Source organism: Rattus norvegicus, chromosome 2 (genome assembly GCF_036323735.1).
Source record: "Rattus norvegicus strain BN/NHsdMcwi chromosome 2, GRCr8, whole genome shotgun sequence".
Lineage (NCBI taxonomy): Eukaryota > Metazoa > Chordata > Mammalia > Rodentia > Muridae > Rattus > Rattus norvegicus.
The window spans coordinates 145,167,118-145,190,115 of NC_086020.1; the positions used below are offsets into that span (position 1 = coordinate 145,167,118).

The 22,998-nt window shown below is 43.0% G+C and overlaps 1 protein-coding gene across 2 annotated transcripts in view; it reads right to left on the reverse strand.

The window, feature by feature from the left end:
- Window positions 1–8,392: 8,392 nt before the first annotated feature.
- The window catches only part of Mindy4b (MINDY family member 4B), a 32,656-nt gene continuing 18,050 nt past the window's right edge, over window positions 8,393–22,998 (reverse strand). The window contains exons 9-12 of one of the 2 annotated variants that reach the window (XM_063282895.1): window positions 22,544–22,616; window positions 21,774–21,935; window positions 11,640–11,820; window positions 8,393–10,221 (exon numbers count right to left, since the gene is read on the reverse strand). In XM_063282895.1, coding sequence (XP_063138965.1) covers window positions 10,079–10,221; window positions 11,640–11,820; window positions 21,774–21,935; window positions 22,544–22,616 — 559 coding nt within the window. In that variant the 3' untranslated portion in view covers window positions 8,393–10,078. The remainder of the gene's footprint in view (window positions 10,222–11,639; window positions 11,821–21,773; window positions 21,936–22,543; window positions 22,617–22,998) is intronic. The other variant, XM_063282896.1, reaches the window with a different exon arrangement.

Here is a 22,998-nt window from a genome sequence, read left to right on the forward strand (position 1 = left end):
ACAAGGGCTTGTCAATCTTACTGATTTTATAAAGAAGCAAGTTTTTGTTCCATTGATTCTTTGTAATGTTCTTTTTGGTTTTTATTTTATTGATTTCAGTCCCAAGCTTGATTATTTCTTGGTATTTACTCTTTTAGAATGTGATTTCTTCCTTTAGTTCTAGGGTTTTTTAGGTGTGTTGTTAAGTTGCTAGCATGAGATCTCTCTAGTTTCTTTATGTAGGCACTTAGTGCTGTGAACTTACCTCTTAGAGCAGCCTTCATTATGTCTGATAAGTTTGGAAAGTCTTTAACTTTTTTCTTGATCCGTTTTTCATTCAGTAGAAATTGTTCAGTTTCCACAAGTTTGTAAGCTTTCTGTTGTTGATATCAAGATTTAACGCTTGGTAGTCTGATATGTACATTGTATTATTTCAGTTTTCTTATATCTGTTGAAATTTGCTTTGGGTCTGAGTATGTGGTCAATTTTTAGGGGCAAAAAATTCATGGGGCTTAGAGAAAAAATGTATATTTTGTGTTTGGGTGAAATGTTCTCTATTTATCTGCTAGGTCCATTTGGTTCATAATATCTGTTAGCTCTAACATTTCTCTGTTTAGTTTTTGTCTTGATGACCTGTCTACTGGTGAGATTAGGGTATTAAAATCTCCCACTATCATTATATGAGTATCAACATGTAATTTAAGCTATTGTTGTGTTTTATTTACAAACTTGGGTGCCCTTGTGCTTGGGGCACAGATGTTATGAAATGCAATGTCTTCTTAGCAGATTTTTGCTTTGATGACTATGAAGTAGCCTTTCCTGTCTCTTCTGTTTAGTTTGCATCTATTTTGTTATATATTAAAATGGCTACGCTAGCTTTCTTTTTAGGTCCATTTGCGTGGACTATCTTTTCCAACCCTTTATCCTGAGGTACTGCCTACTTTTGATGTGGAGGTGGATTTCTTGGATGCAGCAGCAGGACAGATCCTGTTTTTGCGTCCATTCTGCTAGTCTCTGTCATGTCTTTTTATTGGGAAATTTAGACCACTGGCTGTATCAATGGCCAATGATTGTTGATTCCTGTTATGTTGGTGTGTGTGTGTGTGTGTGTGTGTGTGTGTGTGTGTGTGTGTGTGTGTGTGTGTGTGTGTTTTTGCCTTCCTTTGACTTTGCTGGTCTGAGGTATTTATTCCCTGTGGGGTTTTTTTTTTTTTTTTTTTTTTTTTTTTGTAGTTAACCTCTTTACATTGGAGTTTTCCTTCTAGAAATTTTTGTAGGGCTGGATTTGTAAATGTTGCTTAAGTCTGGATTTATCATGGAATGCTTTATTTTTTTCTCTCTATGGTGATTGAAAGTTTTGATGGGTATAGTAATCTGGGCTGGTGTCTATGGTCTCAGAGTCTGCAGCACAGCTGTTCAGGCCCTTCTGGCTTTTAGAGTCTCCATTGAGAAGTAAAATGTAATGCTAATAAGTCTGCCTTTATTTGTTACTTGGTCTTTTTCCCTCTCAGTGTTTAATATTCCTTCTTTTGTTCGATATGTTTAGCATTTTGATTATTATGTGGCAAGGGGACTTTCTTTCCTGGTTCAATCTCTTCCATGTTTCTTCCTCTTCTTCTTCTTCTTCCTCTTCTTCTTCTTCTTCTTCCTCTTCTTCTTCTTCTTCCTCTTCTTCTTCTTCCTCTTCTTCTTCTTCTTCCTCTTCTTCTTCTTCCTCTTCTTCTTCTTCCTCTTCTTCTTCTTCTTCTTCTTCTTCTTCTTCTTCTTCTTCTTCTTCTTCTTCTTCTTCTTCTTAAAAATTATGACCATTTTTTCTTTTATTGGATTTTTTTAAATTTACATTTTAAATGTTATCTACTTTCCCAGTTTCCTCTTCAGAAACCCACTATCTCATCCCCTCTCCTCCTGCTTCTATGAGGGTACTCCCTTACCCACCCACCTACTCCCTCCCATCTCTCTACTCGGACCTTCCCTTACACTGGGGCATCGAGCCTTCACAGGACCAAGAGCCTTTCCTCCCATTGATGCCTGACAAGGCCATCCTCTGCTACATATGTGGATGGAGGCATAGGTCCATCCCTGTGTACTCTTGGGATGGTGGTTTAATCCCTGGGAGCTCTAGGGTGTCTGGTTGATATTGTTGTTCCTCCTATGGGGTTACAAACCCCTTCAGCTCGTTCAGTTCTTTCTTTAACTCCCAATGGAATCCCCGTGCTCAGTCCAATGGTTAGCTGCAAGCATTCTCATTTGTATCAGTAAGGCTCTGGCAGAGTCTCTCAGGAGACATTCATCTCAGGCTGTTGTCAGCAAGCACTTCTTAGCATCAGCAATAGTGACTGGATTTGGTGTCTGTGTATGGGATGGATCCCCAGGTGGGGCAGTCTCGGGATGACATTTCCTTCAGTCTCTGCTCCACACTTTGTCTCTGTATTTCCTCCTGTATTTTGTTTCCCCTTCTAAGAAGGACTGAAGCATCCACACTTTTGTCTTTCTTTCTTGAGATTCATATGGTCTATAAATTGTATCTTGTGTATTCCAAACTTTTAGACTAATATCCACTTATTAGTGAGTACATACCTTGTATTTTTTTTGTTTTTGTTTTTCTTTTTTTTTGCGATTGGGTTACCTCACTCAGGATGATATTTTCTAGTTCCATCCATTTGCCTAAGAATTTCATGAAGTCATTGATTTTATAGCTAAGTAGCACTCCATTGTATAAATGTACCACATTTTTTTGTATCCATTCCTCTATTGAAGGACATCTGGATTCTTTCTAGCTTCTGGGTATTATAAATAAGGCTGCTATGAACATAGTAGAACATGTGTCCTTGTTATATACTGGAGCATCTTTTGGGTATATGCCCATTGCATTCTTCTTGTGCCTTTATCTCCTTCTTTAGGTTAGGAAGTTTTTCTTCTATGATTTTGTTGAAAATATTTTCTGTGCTTTTGATCTGTGCTTCTTCTCCTTCCTCTATTCTTATTATTTTTAGATCTGGTCTTTTCTTGGTGTCCCAGATTTCTAGGATGTTTTGTGTCAGAAGGTTTTTAGATGTGACACTCGTTCTCTCTTCCATCTCTTGTGTTTTGTTGGTGAAGCAGGCCTTGGCACAGTTCCTGTTAGAATTTAAATTTCTCATTTCTAGAATTCCTCTAACTGGTTTCCTTACTGATTCTATTATTTTCTGGTCTGGAATAGTTTTATTTGCTTTTTATGTTTGTTTATTTGTGTTTTTCAACTGTGTTTTCCTGGATTTATTTAAAGGGTTTATTCATTTCTTTCTACTGTTTGTGTTGTTGTTGTTTTTATTGCCTCAGGGTATTTATTCATTTCTCCTTTAGGGGCCCCTATAATATTCATATGACTGTTTTAAGGTCTTTTCCTTGTGCTTCAGGTATATTGAAAAATCCAGGGCCTGCTGTGGTGGTTTTGCTGGGCTCTACTGGAGACATATTGCTCTTGGCATTATTGAATTATTGATTGTGTTTTTACAATGGCATCTGGGCATCTGGGATTTGTATGATTATAGGTCGAGGTGCTAATTTCTGGTTTTGCTTTTGTTTTGTGAATGTTTTGTTCCTTGGTTTCTGTTTCCTTTCTGGATTTTAAGAGAATGTAATGGCTGTCTATTGCCTTGTAGGAAATTTTCTGTGAACCTAATGATTGTAGACCCTGGAAGTTTTCCATAAAATGTGCTTTAGGGTATTAGGAGATGACACTTACGGGGATAGGCTGGGGGTCTAAAGTGATTCACAGAAGGAGGGAGGATCTATTTATTTAATCTCCTTGGAAAGGGGATAGACAGTGAAGAGAGCAGACGTTCTGCTCTAATGCTGGTCTTGAGACTAGTGGATTGAATCTGTTTCCTTGACCTGCTCAGCTAGTTTCCAGTGCTCAGGGAATGTCTGCTAGCAATGGAGGCTGGGAAAATGTAGTAGTTGATAGTGGAAAAGAAGATCTTTGTGATCTACTTGGGATGGAGTCAGAGAGTAAAGGGAGACCACAGCATCGTGTGAGACTGTGGGGATTGAGACTGGAGGAGAGGAAGGAAAGATAAAGGTTGCAGATGACTACCTGTTTCCTGACAAGATTTGCCTCTGGGCTAGTTGGAGATGGGGGCCACTGGCATTGGGAGCTGGAATACACAATGAGTTTGGGCAGGGAGGTGAGGAATGGAAGGTCTGTGAGATCCACAAGAGGTGTGGTTGGGTGGAGGGAAAGGGAAGGCTGCAGCAGGTGGAGTGTTGCAGAGCTAGGGGTTAGACTGAGGGATTGGGCCTGAGGGAGAGCGAAGATCTGCAGTCTACCTGGTTCCCTGGCAGGGATGGTTTGTGTAGTAGGGGATGTTTGCAGGGTTTGAGTCACAGCCCAATTTTAGAACATCACCCCAAAGAGACCATAACTAGATCTAATCTTCACCCCCTTCCTCACATTTCTGCTCTCCCTCCAACCTTAGGAAACAGCCAACCATTGTTTATCCTCTACTCTTGTCTGTTATAGTAATTTGTTACACATTTGCTACACACTAGCTTGTATGATGTGTGGTCTTTCACTTGGCATAACTTTTCCAAGTTCATCTATGGGATAGCCAACTACGATGTGGTCATCTATGTATGTTATTCCTTTTTTATTTCGGAAAATATTATATTGCATGGGTATATTGCATTTTAAAAACACATTGTGGTGTGTTTGTGTGTGTGTGTGTGTGTGTGTGTGTGTGTGTGTGTGTGTGTGTGTGTGTGTAACGTGCTCACCTTTACCTGGATAATTATATTTGATAATACGATTGAAAATATCACTCTCACAGCACCACCTTGTGGTCAGCAGTGGAAATGCTTTCTTTGTCATTTGACTCAAGTCACTGAAGGAAAGAAAAGGACACACAGTTTTGTGGGAGTTTAGCATGTACCAGCCGCCCCAAGTCCTTTTTGGGAAGAGCTATGAGGGTAATGTTTTAAATATGGTTAAAGTGTGGAGGTGAAGGTGTATCTCAGGTGGCAGAGTGCTCTCCTAGCAAGTATGAAACTCTGGATCAAATCTCCAGCTCTATAAACCAGGCTTGGGGGTGCTTGCCTGTAATCACAGCAGTCAGGAGGCAAGGACAGGAGGGTCACAAGCTCAGAGTCATCCTCAGCTACAAAGAGTTCAAGGACAGACTGGGTGGGATCCATGAGACCCCATGCCTCATAAATAAGTTAGTAAAGTAACTAAAACTGGATAATGTGAAAATAATGGGTTGAATTCACCCAAACTTGGTCCTCTCTGAGTTTTGACACAGTCTTGGTCCTCTCTGAGTTTTGACACAGTCATTTACTAAAAATACTTGTTATCTAGACTGTGTCTGGCGACCAGTAACGGTGCCTTAGGGATTTGCGGCAGGATGCATTTCTGCAATCTAGTTTTTCGTTTATTTTCATGCAGTTGGGTTCTTTTTGTTAACCTTGAATGCTAGGGATTGAATGCGAATCTGACAAATGCTCCACCACTGGCCTACACCTCAGACCCAGATGGACACACCCATTCATAGCAAGCCAGAAGGAGACACCTGGAAGTGGATCCCTGCAGCGATTGGGCCTTTCTGACCTCGTCGGGTCTGGGCCGTCCCTTTCACTGGTGCCCTGTGTGTCCCTTGCTCCGGTCCTTTAGATGGTCACTCCTGTTCAGGCTGACTCCTGTGGGTATTTGGGAAGCCTTTCTGCTATATGCAATCAGGTTCTCTCTCTCTCTCTCTCTCTCTCTCTCTCTCTCTCTCTCTCTTTCTCTCTTTCTCTCTCCTTTCTCTTTTCCTTCCCTCTTTCCTCTTCCCCAAAGAATGTCAGACCAGAATATTTAAAAAAAATTAAACTTAAACAATTACCATGCTGAAAATGTACATATTTTATATAAGGTCTGTTTTTTTTTTTTTGTTTTTTGTTTTTTTTTGTGTGTGTCCTTTAGATTTCTTACATCATACAAGTTCCTATGATTTGGTCATGTCCTCCAGTATTCGTTCGGGTCCGGTTCAGTCCAAACCAGCTCTAGCCAGTGGGAAGTCTTCCCCTCTCCTTCCCCTCCCCCATGTCTCCCTATCTCCATGCCTACCTTTCTCCCTCTCTTTAGTGAGGGAACAACGTTTCACCAGTTACCAAATGAGAAACTCAGAAATCACCATCTTCCACATTCCTCCCCTTCCCTCTTCTTGCAGCCCACCTCAGCCTACCCTTTCTTTGACCTCCCTACTTGCTTCAAGGCACTCTTGTCAGTCTCCTGTAACTGCCCTCAGTCTGCTCAGATCATTCTCAGCCGACCATCCAGCTAGTCTCTGGGCTCTGGCCAGTCTGTTTTCACAGCAAGGCCTTTGTTCAAAATGCAAATCCTGCCAGGCCTATTGAAGTCCTTCTAGAGTCTCGCGCCCCCTAGTGTAGAAGGCCATGTGGTGCCTTGCCTGCCAGTCCAGCTGTTTCTCTCCCTCTCCTGGCTTCTCCGTGTGTTCTCTGCACATCGGTCCTGTTGGCTTTAAAGCCCATGAGACGTGGGAGGAGGCTGGCCGATTTTGCTGTGTTTTTCAGCCGAAGCACAGTGACTGGCACTTGAGGAGGAAATGACCCCTATTGATCATATTATACATTTGGTCTCCAGCTGGTGACGCCATTTAGGGAGGTTCTGGAAACTTGGGAATTAGAGTCAAGGTGGAGGAAGAAGATCGCCTGTATCCTTGAAGCTGTATGCTTCCTCGACCCCCTCTAGTGTCCTGTCCATCTTGATATGAACTTCTCTCTCCGGCTTTAGCCTCCTTACCATGATTGAAACCTATGAGACAATGAACCAAAAGAAAGAATTCCTTAAGTTGTTTTCAGATATTTTGGTTTCAAACGTGACTTGGGAACTAGAAAAGTTGAATGAACGACTGATAATTTCTCAAACTCCCTACCAAGGCAATTATGATATACCAAGGCAGTTGATAAAAATACTTATTGTTTAAGGTAAGCTCAGGTCCAGGTATGACTGAAAGTTCCATGAAATCTGGACCGGGCAACACAGGCCTCATCTAGTTGCTTTGGGCTGTTTCTGAAAGACAAGGAAACCAGACCTGCCTGCCCCTTGCCTAGTCCTATCTGGTCTATCAGTATGCTTAAACTTGAAACAATTGTTTCCATGTTTCTCCCCTGGTAGTATACTATTATTCCGAGTCACATACTAGTCTAGGTTTGTCTTAGGGTTTATGTTGGTGTGATGAAACACCATGACCATAAGCAACTTGAGGATGAAAGGGTTTATTTTAATTCACAGCTTGTAATCTATCAAGAGCCCAGGAAGTACCTGGAGCAGGAGCCTGGAAGCAGAGCTGATGCAGAGGTTATGGAGGAGTGATGCCCATGGCTCCTTCAGCCGGCATTCACAGAGCACTCAGGACCACCTGTCCAGGGATGGCCCCACTCACAGTGGGCTGGGCCATGGCACATCAATCAGGAAGGAGGAGAATGCGCTAATACTCGGTGCACAGTGAAAGTTTATAGAGACATTTTCTTAATGAAGAGTCCCTCTTCCCAAGTGACTCCACCTTGCGTCAATCTGATGAAACACTAGCCAGGACAAGGTTGATATTTCAAAAAGAAAATATTTCTGTCTTCTCATCATCCCACTTGCACTTAAAGGTACAGTCAGCTTAGGTCGCTATTCCGAAAGAGTAATATATCCATTGTTGTGTAAATTGCCTTTCCCTTGATTGAGAAGCTAATGGGGAAAAAAAAATAAAGTCATTTCCTTTGAAACACGACTTTAAAGGTGAACTGGTAGTCAGGAAATGGACAGCTTGTGGAAAAGGTTGGAGTCAATGTGCTGTTGACCTAGGCATGATCCTGTCAAGGACCGTAAGCTTTAGATCGTGGGGAAATGCCAAAGCCTTAACCCACTTCCGGTGTGGTCCAGAGGGATGGTGAACTCTTTCTTTGGTTGCTGTGTGAATGGCAACAGGGTAGCAAATGTCTGTTCTAGTTTTTCTGCCCAGACGTTTGCAGCCCGAAGAATGCTCTTCTACAGAGACTGCCCCTACCTAGATTGGCTAAACCTGCTTCCTTGATCAACTGTATAACAAAAGCCCTGCCCCCCACTTATAAGTAAGTAACAGCCCTGCCTTCTTGTGCATCTGTGTGCTGTAGCCCACCTCTCTATTCTGCTGTACACAGTAAACACACTAAGCTTCTCTGCTACGGAGGCTTCTCAATCAGAGAGCCCACCCACCCCCAGCTTGTCTGTGTGTCTGTCTTTTCTTCATTCCCACACTGCCAGACTGGTTCATCCCTGGAGCCATGCTCAATGCAGAAATAGCTATTGCTAAATAACACATCCCCATCTTAAAAATAAATCCAAATACACGAGTGGGTGCTTCACTTCAAGATAAAGTAAAAACTCACACAGAATATTGACATGACATGCTAGTGAAGAATACCTTTATGTAAAACAATTATTATCTTTCCATATAAACATGGGAACTTAGTCTTCCCTTCACTGTCATTATTTTATTAATACAATTTTGTTTCAGGAATATTTAAACATGAATTACAACATATGACACGTGGCAAGCTAACATAGCTATAAACAAGATAAAATTTCAAAGACTATGGAAACACCAAAGAACAAATAAAGGTAGGGGTGGAAATTGGGGACCTGGGCTCTTTTCAACAAGCTGCTATAAGGAGCTCTGTGCTTTGGGTGAGAGTTGCTGGGTTTTCTCATCAGTAACCCCCTTCTTCTTCCTTCTGCAGAGCCCTGAATTTGGGTAGCAAGTGAACCTGTGTTCAGTCAGACACGAGGGACCACAGCTGATCTGAGAGTCATGGAGTCCCCAGGGACCAGGCCCCAGGCAATTCTTGGGCCAAGAAACTGTTCTTACTGAGGCTTGGCAATGTCTCTGGGACTGAGTGCTACCCGACACAGTGCTTCATGGTTGGCAATCAAGCTCCCCAGTTAGCAACCCCCAAAGAGACAATGTACCTCCCCCAAAACACAATGCAGCTAAGCCCAAAGGAGACCAGCGTTTGTATTTAAAATTCTCAATGAAAGCGCAGATGATAAAGATTCCATAGCCAGCCGCCTGAGCCAATGGGCTTTCTCTGTTGACACAAGTTATTATTCACTTTGAAGCCTTGTCTTCCCCACTCATTCCAGGTTATAATACTATTCTTAAGCCAAATGAAAAGACATTTAGTAAATTAACATGGACCCCGAGTGCAGAGAAGTTGTTCCTTGGAATCTCTTTGATCTCTACACCCAAAGCCCTAAATTAGTGAGTCAGCAGACAGGCTGTGGGGGTAGGAAAATGTCTAGATGCTTCCCCTGTATCTTCTAGAAAGAATGTGTGTCTAGTATGTGTACCTTTTCAGAAAACGTGTGGGTATTTAGCATAAGAGAGAAAGATCCCATTCTTTAAAGGATGTTTTCATCTTTGAACACTGAGATGAGAAAAGACTGTAGAATCTTATTTTATGCAGGAATAAGACGGTCTCTGTTTATGTTATTATTATTTATATCTACCTTAAGAGAAAGAAACAAAAAGAATACCGGTAGGAAGAATGTCTCCTTTGGCCTGATGTTTTAACTGCTTGAGTCGTCTGAGCACCTGCAGAGCTCCTCCCCCACTGGGCACCGCCCTCTCCCAGTAGGAGGAGGCCCCTTAGCTAATGTGGCCCTGTGAGAGGTGTCCTTGGAGAGGAGCACTGCCTGTACCAGGAAGGCTCGAGAAGACTTGAGCTGTTGCCATGACTAAAAGCCGATGATGCACTCTGATGACTTCATCCTCAAATGGAAGTGAGCCTCAGCCTCCAGTCTTAGTGAAGCCACAGAAAAAGAACAATTCGGAAAACATGAAGAGGAGAGACAGTGTTTTCTCTTCTGAATTAAATGAAGGAATTACCACTCAGACCCTGGGATAAAAACACATTCTCTACAGCACTGATAATGACTGAAAAGGCACAGCATAGCGAAAGAATGAGAAACCAACAGGGGTGCTTCTCAGTGGGACTCGCGAAAGGGGAAATATAGGAATTAAACGCCCACCCCTGCACTGCACATTTTCATCCTTTTTGTTCTGACCCTTCAGAGTCCTTCCTAGTTTTCTTTTTAGAAAAAGGGACTAGTTCCATTCCAGTTGATGGTAGCCTCTCTCCATTTGGTTCTGATTAACATTTCCAGCGAAGAAAACCGTCTTCCCGATCCGCGTTTATCTTCATGGTGCCCCCTTTCCCATTGGTGAGAATGAGTATCTGAGAAAAGAACAGTAGCGTTGACATCCAGGTCCACTGGCCCATTCCCAACAAAGCCAGCATCCCGGGAGAAGACACAAAGGGCAGGGTAGGCTACGGTCTTAGAACTGGCTAAGTGGAAGGATGCTTGCAGGCAGTGTGTTAAAATACCCACATAAAATAAATCTGCAGTCGCTATGTGCTGGGATGAGAATATTCACATCATTTAATGCAACCCGTGATGTGACACATAGGTGTTTGTCACTGATATAGCCCAGGAAACAGATAAAAGGAAAGCCCATCACTTGTTAACAAGTGTTCATTTTGAGGTAGATTATAGACAGGGAATTTAGAACTTGTTCTCAAGGCCTAGGTTTCTCTCCTGTGACCCAGGTGACATTTGAGAGAGTATGTAAAATATCATTGCTGCGCTGCACTGATTCATTTATTGGCCAAATATAGCAACTGTACCACTAAGAATAGATCCTAGAGTACCTGCTTCATATGGCCACTGGGAATTTAATGCTAGTGCTACATTCACTCTCAACACAGTACTCAGAGCAGAATGTGTGGGATGTTTGTAAGCAGGGGAGGGGGATGATGCTTAGCTCACAGGTAAGGTGAAATAAGAATGGTAATAGATGGTAAAGAACATGTGGCCAGTGTCACACTAAATTAAATGAACTAATATGCATTTCTCATAATTACAGAAAAAAATAGGGACCCCAGGGTTATGGTGCTAAATGCAAAATCAGTTGTTGACAAAACCATACAACTGGGGCCAAGGCTGCTGACAGGAGTCATGTGTCACCTGTTAACGTCTCGTCAAAGGTGCCAGTATTGAGAGACTTCTTAAAGTTTCCTCGTTAGCTTAAGGAACTGGAGTTGTAACTGAGACAAAAGGATCTTCCTGCCACCGTGGTTTGCTACTGTCCATCCCAGCATCTGGTTCATAGTTTTCCCTCAAAAATGCTTTTCGAATTAGTCTGGACAAAAATTCATTCTCACTTCAGCTGTGTCCATCACTGGATGCATTGTCCTGTGTTGGCCTTGGGTACAGCATTGGCCTGGGTACAGAACTGGCCAGTGGAACTCCGTGTTTCCTTTGCTTTTACATCCCTTTCTTGGGAGAAGAATTCCTGGAAACTTGACTCTTTAACTCTTATTTTTTTAAATCTTATCTAAAAATGTATTTGTTTTTCCATGTTATTTCTAATGCTAACACATGTACACACACACACACACACACACACACACACACACACGTGTCTCCATTTTCAAGCCACACATGACAATGGATTTAGATCTAGGCAGGAGCTTCATTTCAAAACCCAAGTCTGAGTGTTTCGTGCAGCATGAATGACCACGCGGCTGTTAAACAAGGACAGCTTTATCTCTGGGTGCACTAAAGCACACACTTGGGAGTCTCAAGTGCCCACCTATTGTAAGATGCACAGGCCTTTGCTGGGAGGGCTGGCCACTGTAAAAGTGCAGATCAAAGACGCGCTCCATTTTCCAGTCTGATAAGAGCTGCCTATTTGTGCAGAAAAGGATGCTGTAATTTCCGTTGATGTTGCACAGCCAGATAGGAAACACAGGAGTCTTCAGCCTGCTGCCTACCTGGAAGGGGAAAGGAGGACGCAGGTGAACATCTAGATCCTTCAGAGTAGTGACAGAGGCCGATTCATCCTCCTGTTTAAAAAGAAGTTCCACTTCAAGCTTCCTATTGCACATGTAGCTTGCAGGCCAATGTACATGATGTAATACTCAAAACTGAGGCTTCGTGGAGAATGAATTTGCACTTACGAATTTGGTGAAGTGGAAATGCCTTCCTTTGCCCAGAATGGATTGTGCTTTTTAAAATGCAGTGGCCTTATAGAGAAGGCAAAGATTCTCTAGCATGGCTTTACAGCTAGATAATATAAGCTGAAATATAACTATGGATGTAGATGGAGAAGATGAGAACGCCGCTTCTGTCTGTGTCATTGGCTAGAGTAATTGCTTCCAGTGTAATTCCCGAGGTCAGGCAATGCTTCACGAAGCATATGTGAAGTTTCTGGTAACACAACCATGTATACTGGAGAAAAAAATGGTAGGAAATGTGGGAAACACACTTGTGCACACTTATACCTGCGAGTTAGTATGTAGGTTATTGGTGGAGACAGACACACGACAGAGTGTATTGGTTTCTTATTACCATGGTGGGCTAGAGTTCTGAACAATGCAGAATTCATCCCAATTAGATGAAAGTAGAAAAGGGTAAGCTAGGAAAACCATCCAAAATGTCTTCCCAAGACAGCCAGCACTGGGAAACTCTCAGATTTTAATGACTTAGTTTTTAGGTCTTTTTCTTTTTTGTCATGTCTCAAACCACTCCTGATTTGTTTGTATAGATACAGTATTTCTTTTCTAGAACCATACAGATGTCTCTTTGAGCAACTATTACTAAATAAAGACCATAGCAGTTTTCAAAAGTTCTGAAGAACATTTGAAATGTAGTTGAGAGGGCAATTGAAGCCAAAGGTCAGAGACATAGGGACCATATGGAGCTACTATGTCTAAGGGTTTTGACAAATAGGGTACCACAAGTAGCCCCAGCATTTGGTGGAGGGTGCCTGGTCAGTTTCCATTCCTTCATGGATCTCTAAGGTGGGGTGTTTTCTTAGGGCCAAAGGTAACAGTTAGGACCTGTTTGTGAGTGTATATGAGCTTTATCCACATTGAAGTCTGATTTAAAGACTGCTCTTCTGGAACCTGAAAGGCCTCATAAAGAAGTTTAGCTTTGATTCCAACAGAAATACAGATGTAGCAGTCACTACCTGCCATTACCAGAAAGGAACATAGTTGCTATTTACAGGCAAGAATTCCTATGTCTAAGGTTGATTTCTCGAGGTAGCTGGGCAAATGTCACGGGAACTGAGGATCAGGATATGCTTAGGTAATGAACAGGGCATCCATTAAGTCTGGAACAAAACAAGGAAGTTGCCAGGGGTTTGCCCTAAGAGAGCGTAAACTTTGAATCAACGTGATATGGCGAAGCCTTGGCCTCATTAACAGTCCAAAGTCTTGTCCAAGTTGGTTAAGTATCACCAGGCCTTTGTCTATGGATATGAGTGTGTTTCCAGTGGCTACAGAGGCAGTACAGATTAGTGGCCAAAGTTATGACAAGAGATTATAGCCATCGCTGGGCTTCAGACATAAAGGTCTATTGGGAGAATCTTTCAGGGTTCTTGAGAAAAACTCTTTCAGGGGTTTCAGACAGTATCTGGGTAGACTGGCATCCCAGACCTCTGAGGAAATATTTGGGAACTGACCAGATACTTGTGAAACAACTATATTTCTGTTTCTGAGAAACTTTCCATTCAAGATTATTAAAGTAACTTGGAGTACTTGTAGAATCCAGAAAACCAGAAAGGGAAAGGAGGAGGGAAAAGAAAGAAACCAGAGGCCGTATGAAAAGAAGAATCATGGGGAGGCAGATTTAGGTGGAGAGGGATGTGAGGGTAGGGTGGCAGAAGGGATAGATGAGGGATAAATAAGGATGCTTGAAAAACTCTACATGGAAACCTATTTTAATATATATATATTAATATTACACTTGCTCTTGGAAACCCCCTGAAACTTGATGGTAAGAGTTTATTTCTTGAAGACACTGGTCATAGGACATGAAAAACATCAAGTTAGAACTGACAAGAAAGATTCCTTCCTGATGGTTAGCTTTTATAGAATTGGAAAGTATTATCTAGGCTTTCTGGTAGGGTGTGGAAGTCATTAACATTTTTACCTAGCTCCGAACCTGTGCACTTCAATAATAACTCACGTGGCAAGATATCTCATGGATACAGTAGTAGCATGATTTTTATAGGAGTAAGTAACCACTTTCTGATAGGATTTAAGGCCTGCTCCACGGGAGAAAATGCATGCCTGATAGTTTAAAACTAGCCAAGAACCTTTGGTTGGGAGCTAGAAAGCCCTGGAGTCAACCAAGTGCTATTTTTTGTTGTTGTTGTTGTTGTTGTTGTTAAATGGACCAACTGTTGCCTAAATTCTTATCTTTATACGCACAGACATGTGCAGATCTCAGATGACACCAGAGAAGTTTCTTTGTGCAGTGGACAGTGGTTAACACAAATACAACTAAACAAAGTGCAGAAAATAAGTGTCACTGGAATGCTCAGCTGTAAATGCGACATCTTTCCAGAACGCAAAGCTACTGCGGCACTTCTGAATGGCACAGTGACCAGATTTCACCCCGAGCAGGCAGTGTTTCCTCCCTGGAGAGATTGTGCTAGATAGAACCTTGCATGATGCTGGTGGCACTTTGGGTAACAAGTCAGGAGATGAGCCTGAAGATTACCACTGAGAAAACATCTGGTTTGAAGTAATGTAACTGGTCAGGCAGAAATGAAGATCTTCTAAAGAGACACTTGTGACTCTCAGTGTGGCTGTCAGACTAGTAAAACAATGAACCCTAAACAAATGGGGCATTCCTGGAGAATCTCATGCTGGGAGAAAGAAAAGACCCCAGCCAAGAGAGAAATTGAACTCCCGGATTTGAAGTAGTTCTAATAACCTGTCGGAGAGACTGGAGCCCAGATAATGATGGATGGAGGGTAGGCAGGACCACTCGTTGGCCAGGACTGTTTAGTTGTGTGAATTCTTGGCCCACTATTTAAACTTTGGTCTCCCTTCAGGACCCAAAAATGAGCTTAGGGTTGTTGCTGGATCTCTCTGGTCCTCTTTCCAGTGTGATCACATCGAATAAATCTCCCTTTTGTGTTTTCCGCTGTTGATTTAACTCTTTTAACTGGATTATTAACCTGGCTTGAGACAAAGGGGCAACCCTCAAATTTGAAAACAGTAAATCCTGTAAAAATAAAACAGAGCACCTTCTGGGTGAATCCTGTCAGCTTCCACCCCAACCCCTGTCCCCCCTTTTGGCACTCCACAGGGCCGTTTGACTGGCGTGTCTCCGTTTAAGCATTTTAATTGTTTTTAGACAGACATGATTTACCAACTACCCTTCCCCCTTTTGCAGGATTCTAAATATATTGCGTTGGTGAGATTCCACCAATTCTGAACTTGTGCACGTTGCCATGGTAAAAAGGAAATTAAATTGTGATACAGTGGCACTATAAATAAAATACCTCCCTTCTTGGGCTCGTGTATTGTGTAAGAAGCTCAGTTGTTCCAGCATTACCCACAGCAACCTCTGTAACACACGCCTTTCTCTAAGCCAATGTGAAATGGTACGGACAGGAGGGATGGCACGGAGTCCATCGAGAGAGCAAATACTGAGTCAGTGTGGATTTTCTTTCCCGGGCCTCTGGTACAACAGTGCTTAGAAAGCGCGTTTGCATAATGAGCTTAATATTGTGCATCCCCGGGCCCCAGGCTGGTAATGAGAATGGCGGAAAGGTATAGGAACCGTTGTGCTCTCTTCATCGAGCCCTGGTGACAATTCCAGCACCGTTAATGGCGTGGCTTTCCTCTCTGCCACCTGGAACACGCAGTTAATGTAACTTCTCTGGCAGAGTTTGCAGGTATGTTGTAAAGACAAATTGGACCATGCCTGCGGGGGTGCAACCTTGGTGACTTAGTGGCAGAGTGTAGAGAGCGCCGCTTCATTGGGTATTTTCAAAGTTGGGTTTCTTCTCATCAGCCTCTCCAAAGGGAAGATGTAAAGAGAGCAGAGGGTACCACTGGGATGGGCGTAGGCACTGCCAGGGCTGCTGTGGGAATGATTCTGGCAAGATCTAAATGACTTCATTCCCTTCGAAAACTCGGAGTTGGTTTTTCTTCCCGCCGGCAGGTGTGAGGATAGCACGCACCCGCTAAGGCTTTCCAGATGGTGTTAAACTCAAACTGCTTCATGTTCTCACTTAGGTATTGGAGCCCCACACGCAAACCTGTACCTTCAAATAGAAAAGTAACAGGGAGGCTTCAAAATGGTGCTGCGCCTCATGGGTAACTGGCTGCTTCCTGCAGGAACTGTCAGTCTGGTAGGCTCTAGGGGGCTTGTCATGTCATCTGATGAGAACACTATCTTTTTTTCCTTTTTAAAGCTCACCCACTGAGCTGTGACATTGGGACAGAAAGATGTGTGGGCTTTTTTTTCCCTGCAATCTCTGCAGTTTTATCACAGAGTAAGAAAAGATTGACTCAGGGAAGACAAAGGCAGAGCTACGGGATGGGTTTACCTAAGTCACAGAACCCAGCTCTTGGGTGGCACGGACATTGACTTCTAAACATAGACACTGTTTTTTTCTCTTAGGTTCATCTCACCAGTGCGTACACATACTATTAGAGTCTATTGTGCCCACCCTGGGTAGGACCCAGCTAATGTCCTGAGAGCACTGCATAGCACGTCTGTGGGTCTCACACAGTGTTACCGTGCCTTGGGCCAGAAAGGAAGGGCCCTGGCTATGGAGGCTCTCCAAACCAACAGTATGCATCACACTATTCTGAAACCTCATTTTCTTTCTTGAGCAAATGTCTGCTCTGCAAGGTGTTTCCATCCCAGAATAGGATGCCATGAAATATTTGACTTCAGAATCCACTGCAGCCAGCACAATGGTACTTGTACCTCTCTAGGCACCGTGGAGCTTATTCTAATAAAGGTGAAAAGTGCTGATACCGATAGATGTTATCTGCCTCTCTAGGAACTGAATGGGGACAAATACTTTAGAAAGCATGCGACCAAGTACTGTGATTCACATCCACAGAAGTTCATACCAGTGTTAGCTTTAAACTACTCAGCTGTCATACATCAAAATCCTTATGCTGGGGCATGATGATGTGGGCCTTTAATCCCAACACTTGGGAAGCACAGGCAAGTGAATCTCTGTGAGTTCGAGGCCAACCTGGTCTACAAAGTGAGTTCCAAGACATACAGGGCTACACAAGGAACCTTGTCTCAAACAAAAACAAACAAACAAACAAACAAACAAACAAAAACAAGGCCCAAACAAAACAATTCTCTGCCACTGTCTAAATGTTAGAGCCTCAGCAGCAAACACTAAAGGTTGTGTTAGACCAATTTGCATTTATAATTGATTTTAAAGTGCTAATTATAACATAACTCCAAGAACTAGTATTTATATATTTATAATTTACTGGCAAACCACTGACATGGTCCTACAAAGACTGCGAGCTTGGAGTCTTGCTAGAACAGGACTCAAAACCCTTCTCTGACATGTAACAAGTCAAGGCTTTGGGTAAGACCCCCTTCCTCCCTCTGGCCGTTCTAATCTCTTAACTTAATGACTAAACAACAAACTGGGCTTAAGATCGTAGCTTTGGGTTGTTAGTGGAATAAGACGTCATTGCTAGTATCCATTGCTGGTAGGGAGTCTGGCAAAAGTAAGTACTCTCTGCCCACAGCTGTCAGCGCCACAGTGAGTGAAGTCTAACTGTAACCGCCATCTGTCACGAGTAGGGAGAGACACACCTGTGCATGTGAGTGCAAAATCCAGTCACTGCTATATGAGCTGAGGGTTGCTTTTGTCCTGATGCAGCAGGATGATATGGAAAGAGTTAAAAAAAAACAAAACAAAAAACCTTCACATGAAATCCACTGTGTGTGTGTGTGTGTTTTATATATATCCATGTTTCAGAAGCTTAAGTAAGACAAATGTCTGCTTGTAGCTGCTCCATAATACATTAAAAAAAAAAAGAACTCTGAGTGCATGACAGAAGCATCATCATAAACGTCCTCAGGGTTTCAAGCCATTAGTGTACAATTTCTGGCAATTTTCACCGAGGGCACATTCGCAGACATCTCCCTGGGGGGAGAACTCTGAGTCCAAGAAAAGCAGGATGAAAAGCCACATTAGTCACTTTCCCTAAAGCTGGAGGCATTTTAGATTTCATTTCTATGTAGATTTTTAACGTGACCCCAGGCAGTCTCTAGCCTCTGCCCTACTTCCAATTGGCAAGCAAGCCTTGGATGATGCCCTGTGGTCTCTGACATCGTGTCCTCCTCCCAGCAGGGAAGCTCTCTTTTTTCCCTCATGTGCTGTGGGCTCTCAACTGCCTTTAAGTTCCTTGCAAACATCCTCTTCCCATTAGAGGCTATTTTAGGCTCTGCAGGTAATTTTCTTTAGAGCATGGTTTAGTGCCAGATCCCTGTGAATCCTTGACTCTGACTCTGACTCTGACATGCCCCACCCCTTCGTGGTGGCATTTTCTCTGATGTGGTCCTTTTCTTCCGAGCAGCTTCTTTGCAAACACCTGTTCCATTTTAGCCTCAGATAAAGCCTGTGGCTTGTTCCCAAAGCCTCTCGAATGTCACAAGGGAACAAAAGGCTGTCCACCTCGTCAGCTCTCAGGAGACAGGGTATGCTGATTCTTGGAGGTTCTGTTGAAACACCTGGTTCCTCAGTCCCTCACACTGTGGATTTAATCACGGAGCCAAAGGGGTTTATTTAATTTCATCCTTCCTTTAGAATAATAATTTTCACCTAGGGACAATTCTGTCCTCACCACCCAATAGGGACACTTGGAAAGGTCTGCAAATGTTCTGGATTGCCTTGCTGGTGGTAGGGCAACTTGCATCTAGTGGGTGCTGCCCAAGAGCTTGCAGCGTGCAGCATAGCCCCACAACCATTGATTGACAGGTATTCACAGTGTCCAAAGCCGAGAAGTCTTACTAGGGACAGAGGTTTCTAGTCCTCGCTGACCATTAAGATCATCTGTAAATTTTAAGGTCAAGCATCTAGTGTTCCCCAGATAACGTAAGACTGTTTGGGAGTCAAAATGGCCTTTCACTTTTAGGACCCCATGCAAAATGAAAGGGCAGCGACTCTTGTTAAAATCCTAATGTGTAGTTCTGTTTGATGATACGCATGCTCTACTTATGCAGTTGGTGATGCTTGGGGATGTCCCCAGGCACGGAGAGTTCCCAGAGCTTTCTGAGTGGGTTTAGTATGCAGCCAGATTGATGTCATTGCGAGCCAGCATTTATTATTTGTGTTATTATACAATAGTGATACTCAACCTGTGGGTCATGACGCCTTGGGAGGGGGAGGGTCAAACGACCCTTTCACAGGGTGCATTTTAAGAGCCATGGAAAACACAGGTAGTTACGTTATGATTTGTAACAGTAGCAAAATTATAGCTATGAAGTAGACCCTTTCACAGGGTGCATTTTAAGAGCCACAGAAAACACAGGTAGTTACGTTATGATTTGTAACAGTAGCAAAATTATAGCTATGAAGTAGCAACCGCAACTATGAAGTATGCTTGGGAGTCGCCACACGTGAGGAATTGTACTGAAGGGTGGTAGTGTTAGGAAGGTTAAGAACCATGTTCTAGAATAATCAGCATGTGCCATGTGTGGGCCACATAGGACTCGTTTTTGTATCTGGACACAGATCCTTCCCACTAAGTGCTCTGAGTGACCCTGGCTGACTGACACATGAGGACGCTGCTCCTTGTCATCTGCCAAAGTCTTGTATGTACCGAGGGCAGTTTGGCCAGCCGTGGGGATTGAGAGCCATGATTCTGTTTGCTTCAGACCCATCCTGTTGCTCAGAGGGCAGGAGAGGCTTATCAGTCATCAGCTCAGGTTGAGTGACTGGGCAGGTCTTTTCCCTGCTGAGGTCTCCAATGTGTGTGGATTTCTGGGTAGGACTATTTTCTATCACCGTAGGACGCCTTGCCTTTGTAGTAAGGCTTCCAAACACGGGAGGGGTTGCCCACTGCTGGACTGTGGCACAGAGGTCAGAGGCATGGGGAGAAACTCTTAAAATGAACATGTATTTATGTAACTGTGTGCAAGGGAAAAAACGATTGCTTGGTTTATATCACCACGGCAATAAAGGTTAAAAACAATCTTAAACTCGAGTTGAATTAAGGAAAAGCATCAGTACTAGTAAAGATGATGTTGGGGCGTGGTCTAACTCATAAACCACCCGACCATATTGTGAAAGAACTCTGTAATAATAGAGAAAGCACTAAAATTATTGTCACTTTTATTGTTCCACCCCTTGGGACTTGATCTAGTTTATTTTCCCAGTTTTGTCAAAACAGAAGCTTGGCACATCGCTGAGTTCTGAGAGAAACAGAATATTAGACCAGAGGCATGCAGTGACTTATGGATGGCTAACGGAAAAGCAAGAGATGTAAAAACAACCCTTACTTGTGCCCGAGTTTTCTCTATTAAACGTACTAAAGTCCAAAGTAAACCCCCAAAATGTCTAGAAAATGTGATTAGGGACTTTATGATCACAACCCATCTGTTCTCATCTTGGACATACCAAAGTTTGGCCTTTACTATTCCTGTCGTGGGGTTTTTTTGCAGCCATTGAATTCACTAATGGCCAGATTCTCATTAGCATATAAAGATAAATGCAAAAAAGATACTAAGGAGAGAAACATAGGATTACACATGAGGACGGAAGAGAGAAGGAAGCATTTCTGAAAAGACAGATCGCTGGATAACAGGGTTGGGCTAATTTCTCTTAGTTTATTTGGTACTTCTCACATTTTGTCTGATAGACCTGGATTATACGCTTAAGGACAAATGAGGAAAACATTCTGTGCATAAAAGCGAGCAGCCTGCGTGGCCTGATGATGCCATCCAGACACATGGGTGAGATGCTGGGTTTGTGAATAACACACAGTAACTAGACACAGGCAGAGGGGCAGGCAAGGTTGTCGATTTGAACACACCTTGTGAGAAAGTCTGTGCACATGAAGGGCATCCAGCAGGAACAGGCGCACTGACAGAGGGCAGGGGCTTAGAAGGGCCCTTGCTTGCCCCCAGGGTTAGGAGGGATGGGCAAAGGAGCCTCCGTCAGAGGGAACTCCAGAGAAGTGCTGCTTTCCATGAAGTGGCCTTGTCTCTCCCGAATGTCAGGATGAAAACCTCTCATGGTTCATGGTCTGGGGAAACTGTTTGTGTCTTCACTTTCCAGTCCTTGTTCTCTACTTGTGCATTGTTTGCTTTCTATCAGAAGGTGTTTATCCTCTGACCCAAACATGTTTGTGATAGATATATCAGAAATGGAGCCCCCATTCTATATTTCTTAAAGAGTTCAGGAATGGGAAGAATAAGTACACTCATTTGCATAAATAAAGGATTGGGGATAGAGCTACTTGCTCGAAATATTTCAGAGAAGGAGGCTGTGGCTGCCTGGGCATGAAAGGAAACGTCCATGTATCTGGGTATTTCGAATATTGTTTTTCAGTCAATGTTTTCACACGAGGTTTTCATTTTATATATACTTTGTAGGTATTAAAATATGTAAAATACAGTATGAAGAACACAGACTTGGATGTTTCCATTTAGAGTGTGTGTAAGAGAGAGTCAGAGACAGAGACACACAGAAAGAGACACAGAAAGAAACAAAGAGAGTCAGGGAGAGAGAGAGAGAGAGAGAGAGAGAGAGAGAGAGAGAGAGAGAGAGAGAGAGAGAGAAACAGAGACAAAGAGAGACAGAGATGGGAGGGAGGTATATCAATGGCACCAAAAGGAAAAGAAGGCTCAGAATTTAATCCATATAGAAACTTTTAAAAATGACAAGATACTTGCATTCTGGTTAGAGAGTTAAGAGTCAAGACACACTAACCTGTGAGAGCTGGTCACCCTCAGCAGTGTCCTTACTCCACTGCAAGTAGCCAACATCACTGCGGGTCAGGACTCCATGTAATGCTCCCTCAGATCTTCCTTCCTCATAGCCATTGAAGACATTTGGACTTGCTCTCCCAGTCAAAATCATGTTCAAAACTGCCTAGATTGGATATTTCATTAATATTTATATTAGGTAGCAATGGAATGAAAACCTTTAAAAAGTATTACAGAAATGGTCATGGATGTCGCTCAATAGAGTACTTGCCTGTCAGGCCTAAGGGCCTAGATTCAACGCTCAGCACAAAAAAGGCAAAAAACGTCATTTTAAATTCTCAGTTTGTTTTGCTTTGGTTTTGTTTGTTTTTTACTGGTAAAGAATTCAGCCATATCAACAGAGCTCTGGAAAAGCGTACATGTGCTGTGAAATTGATAGAAGGAGAACAATAGTCTCTTGGCTTTTCTTCTATATTTGTTTAATAGAGGTTTCCATTGTCGTGCGTTAGGAAACACGGAGCTAAAACGTTTCATGCCATTTGTTCCTGCCAGATCTTAGGGAGTCTTGGCAAGACATCTTCTGTTTCTGAGATCTCAGGCTTTCAGGGTTATTCTAGGAAGGACAGTGGAAACCAGAAGAGAGTAGGCTCTGGTAATAATACTTTATCTTTCAAAGACAGCACGCTCAGGTTTTGTATGAGGAGAAAGTGGACTTCCTTAGAAAATAAGCCTGATTCAGAGTCTACAAAAGAAATGCAAAGTCTTCCCACCTACCTGCCTGCACAAGATGCCTCCAGCTTGAGATTGCAAGAGATGAGTGGTGGTGCTATCCAGGTCCTTCTGAAGCCTGCAGAACGAGGGAACTGTCAGCATCTGGCCAGCAACAGTGATTCTATTGGGGAATATACGGGAACAAGGCCAGTGCACATATCCTTCATGTTTCTATATCTCGTAGGACTGGAACCTGTGTAGGGATGATGGGGAAGCAATGCTTTGGATGGTAAAGCAAGGGATACGTGGTAAGGAAGGGGGATGAAGACACAGGCAGGCCATACAGCACAGTCCCTGTGTGTGCTCTGGAGGGACACTGGGCTCACTAGAGAGGTGGCTAGCTTATCCTCTGACAGTCGGGACTCATGACCACACACCAGAGTGTTGGCTTAAAGCAGACCTGAACAAACCTATCAAGTGCACACCAGGGTGGCTGCAACTTCATCTCTTGGCTTAAA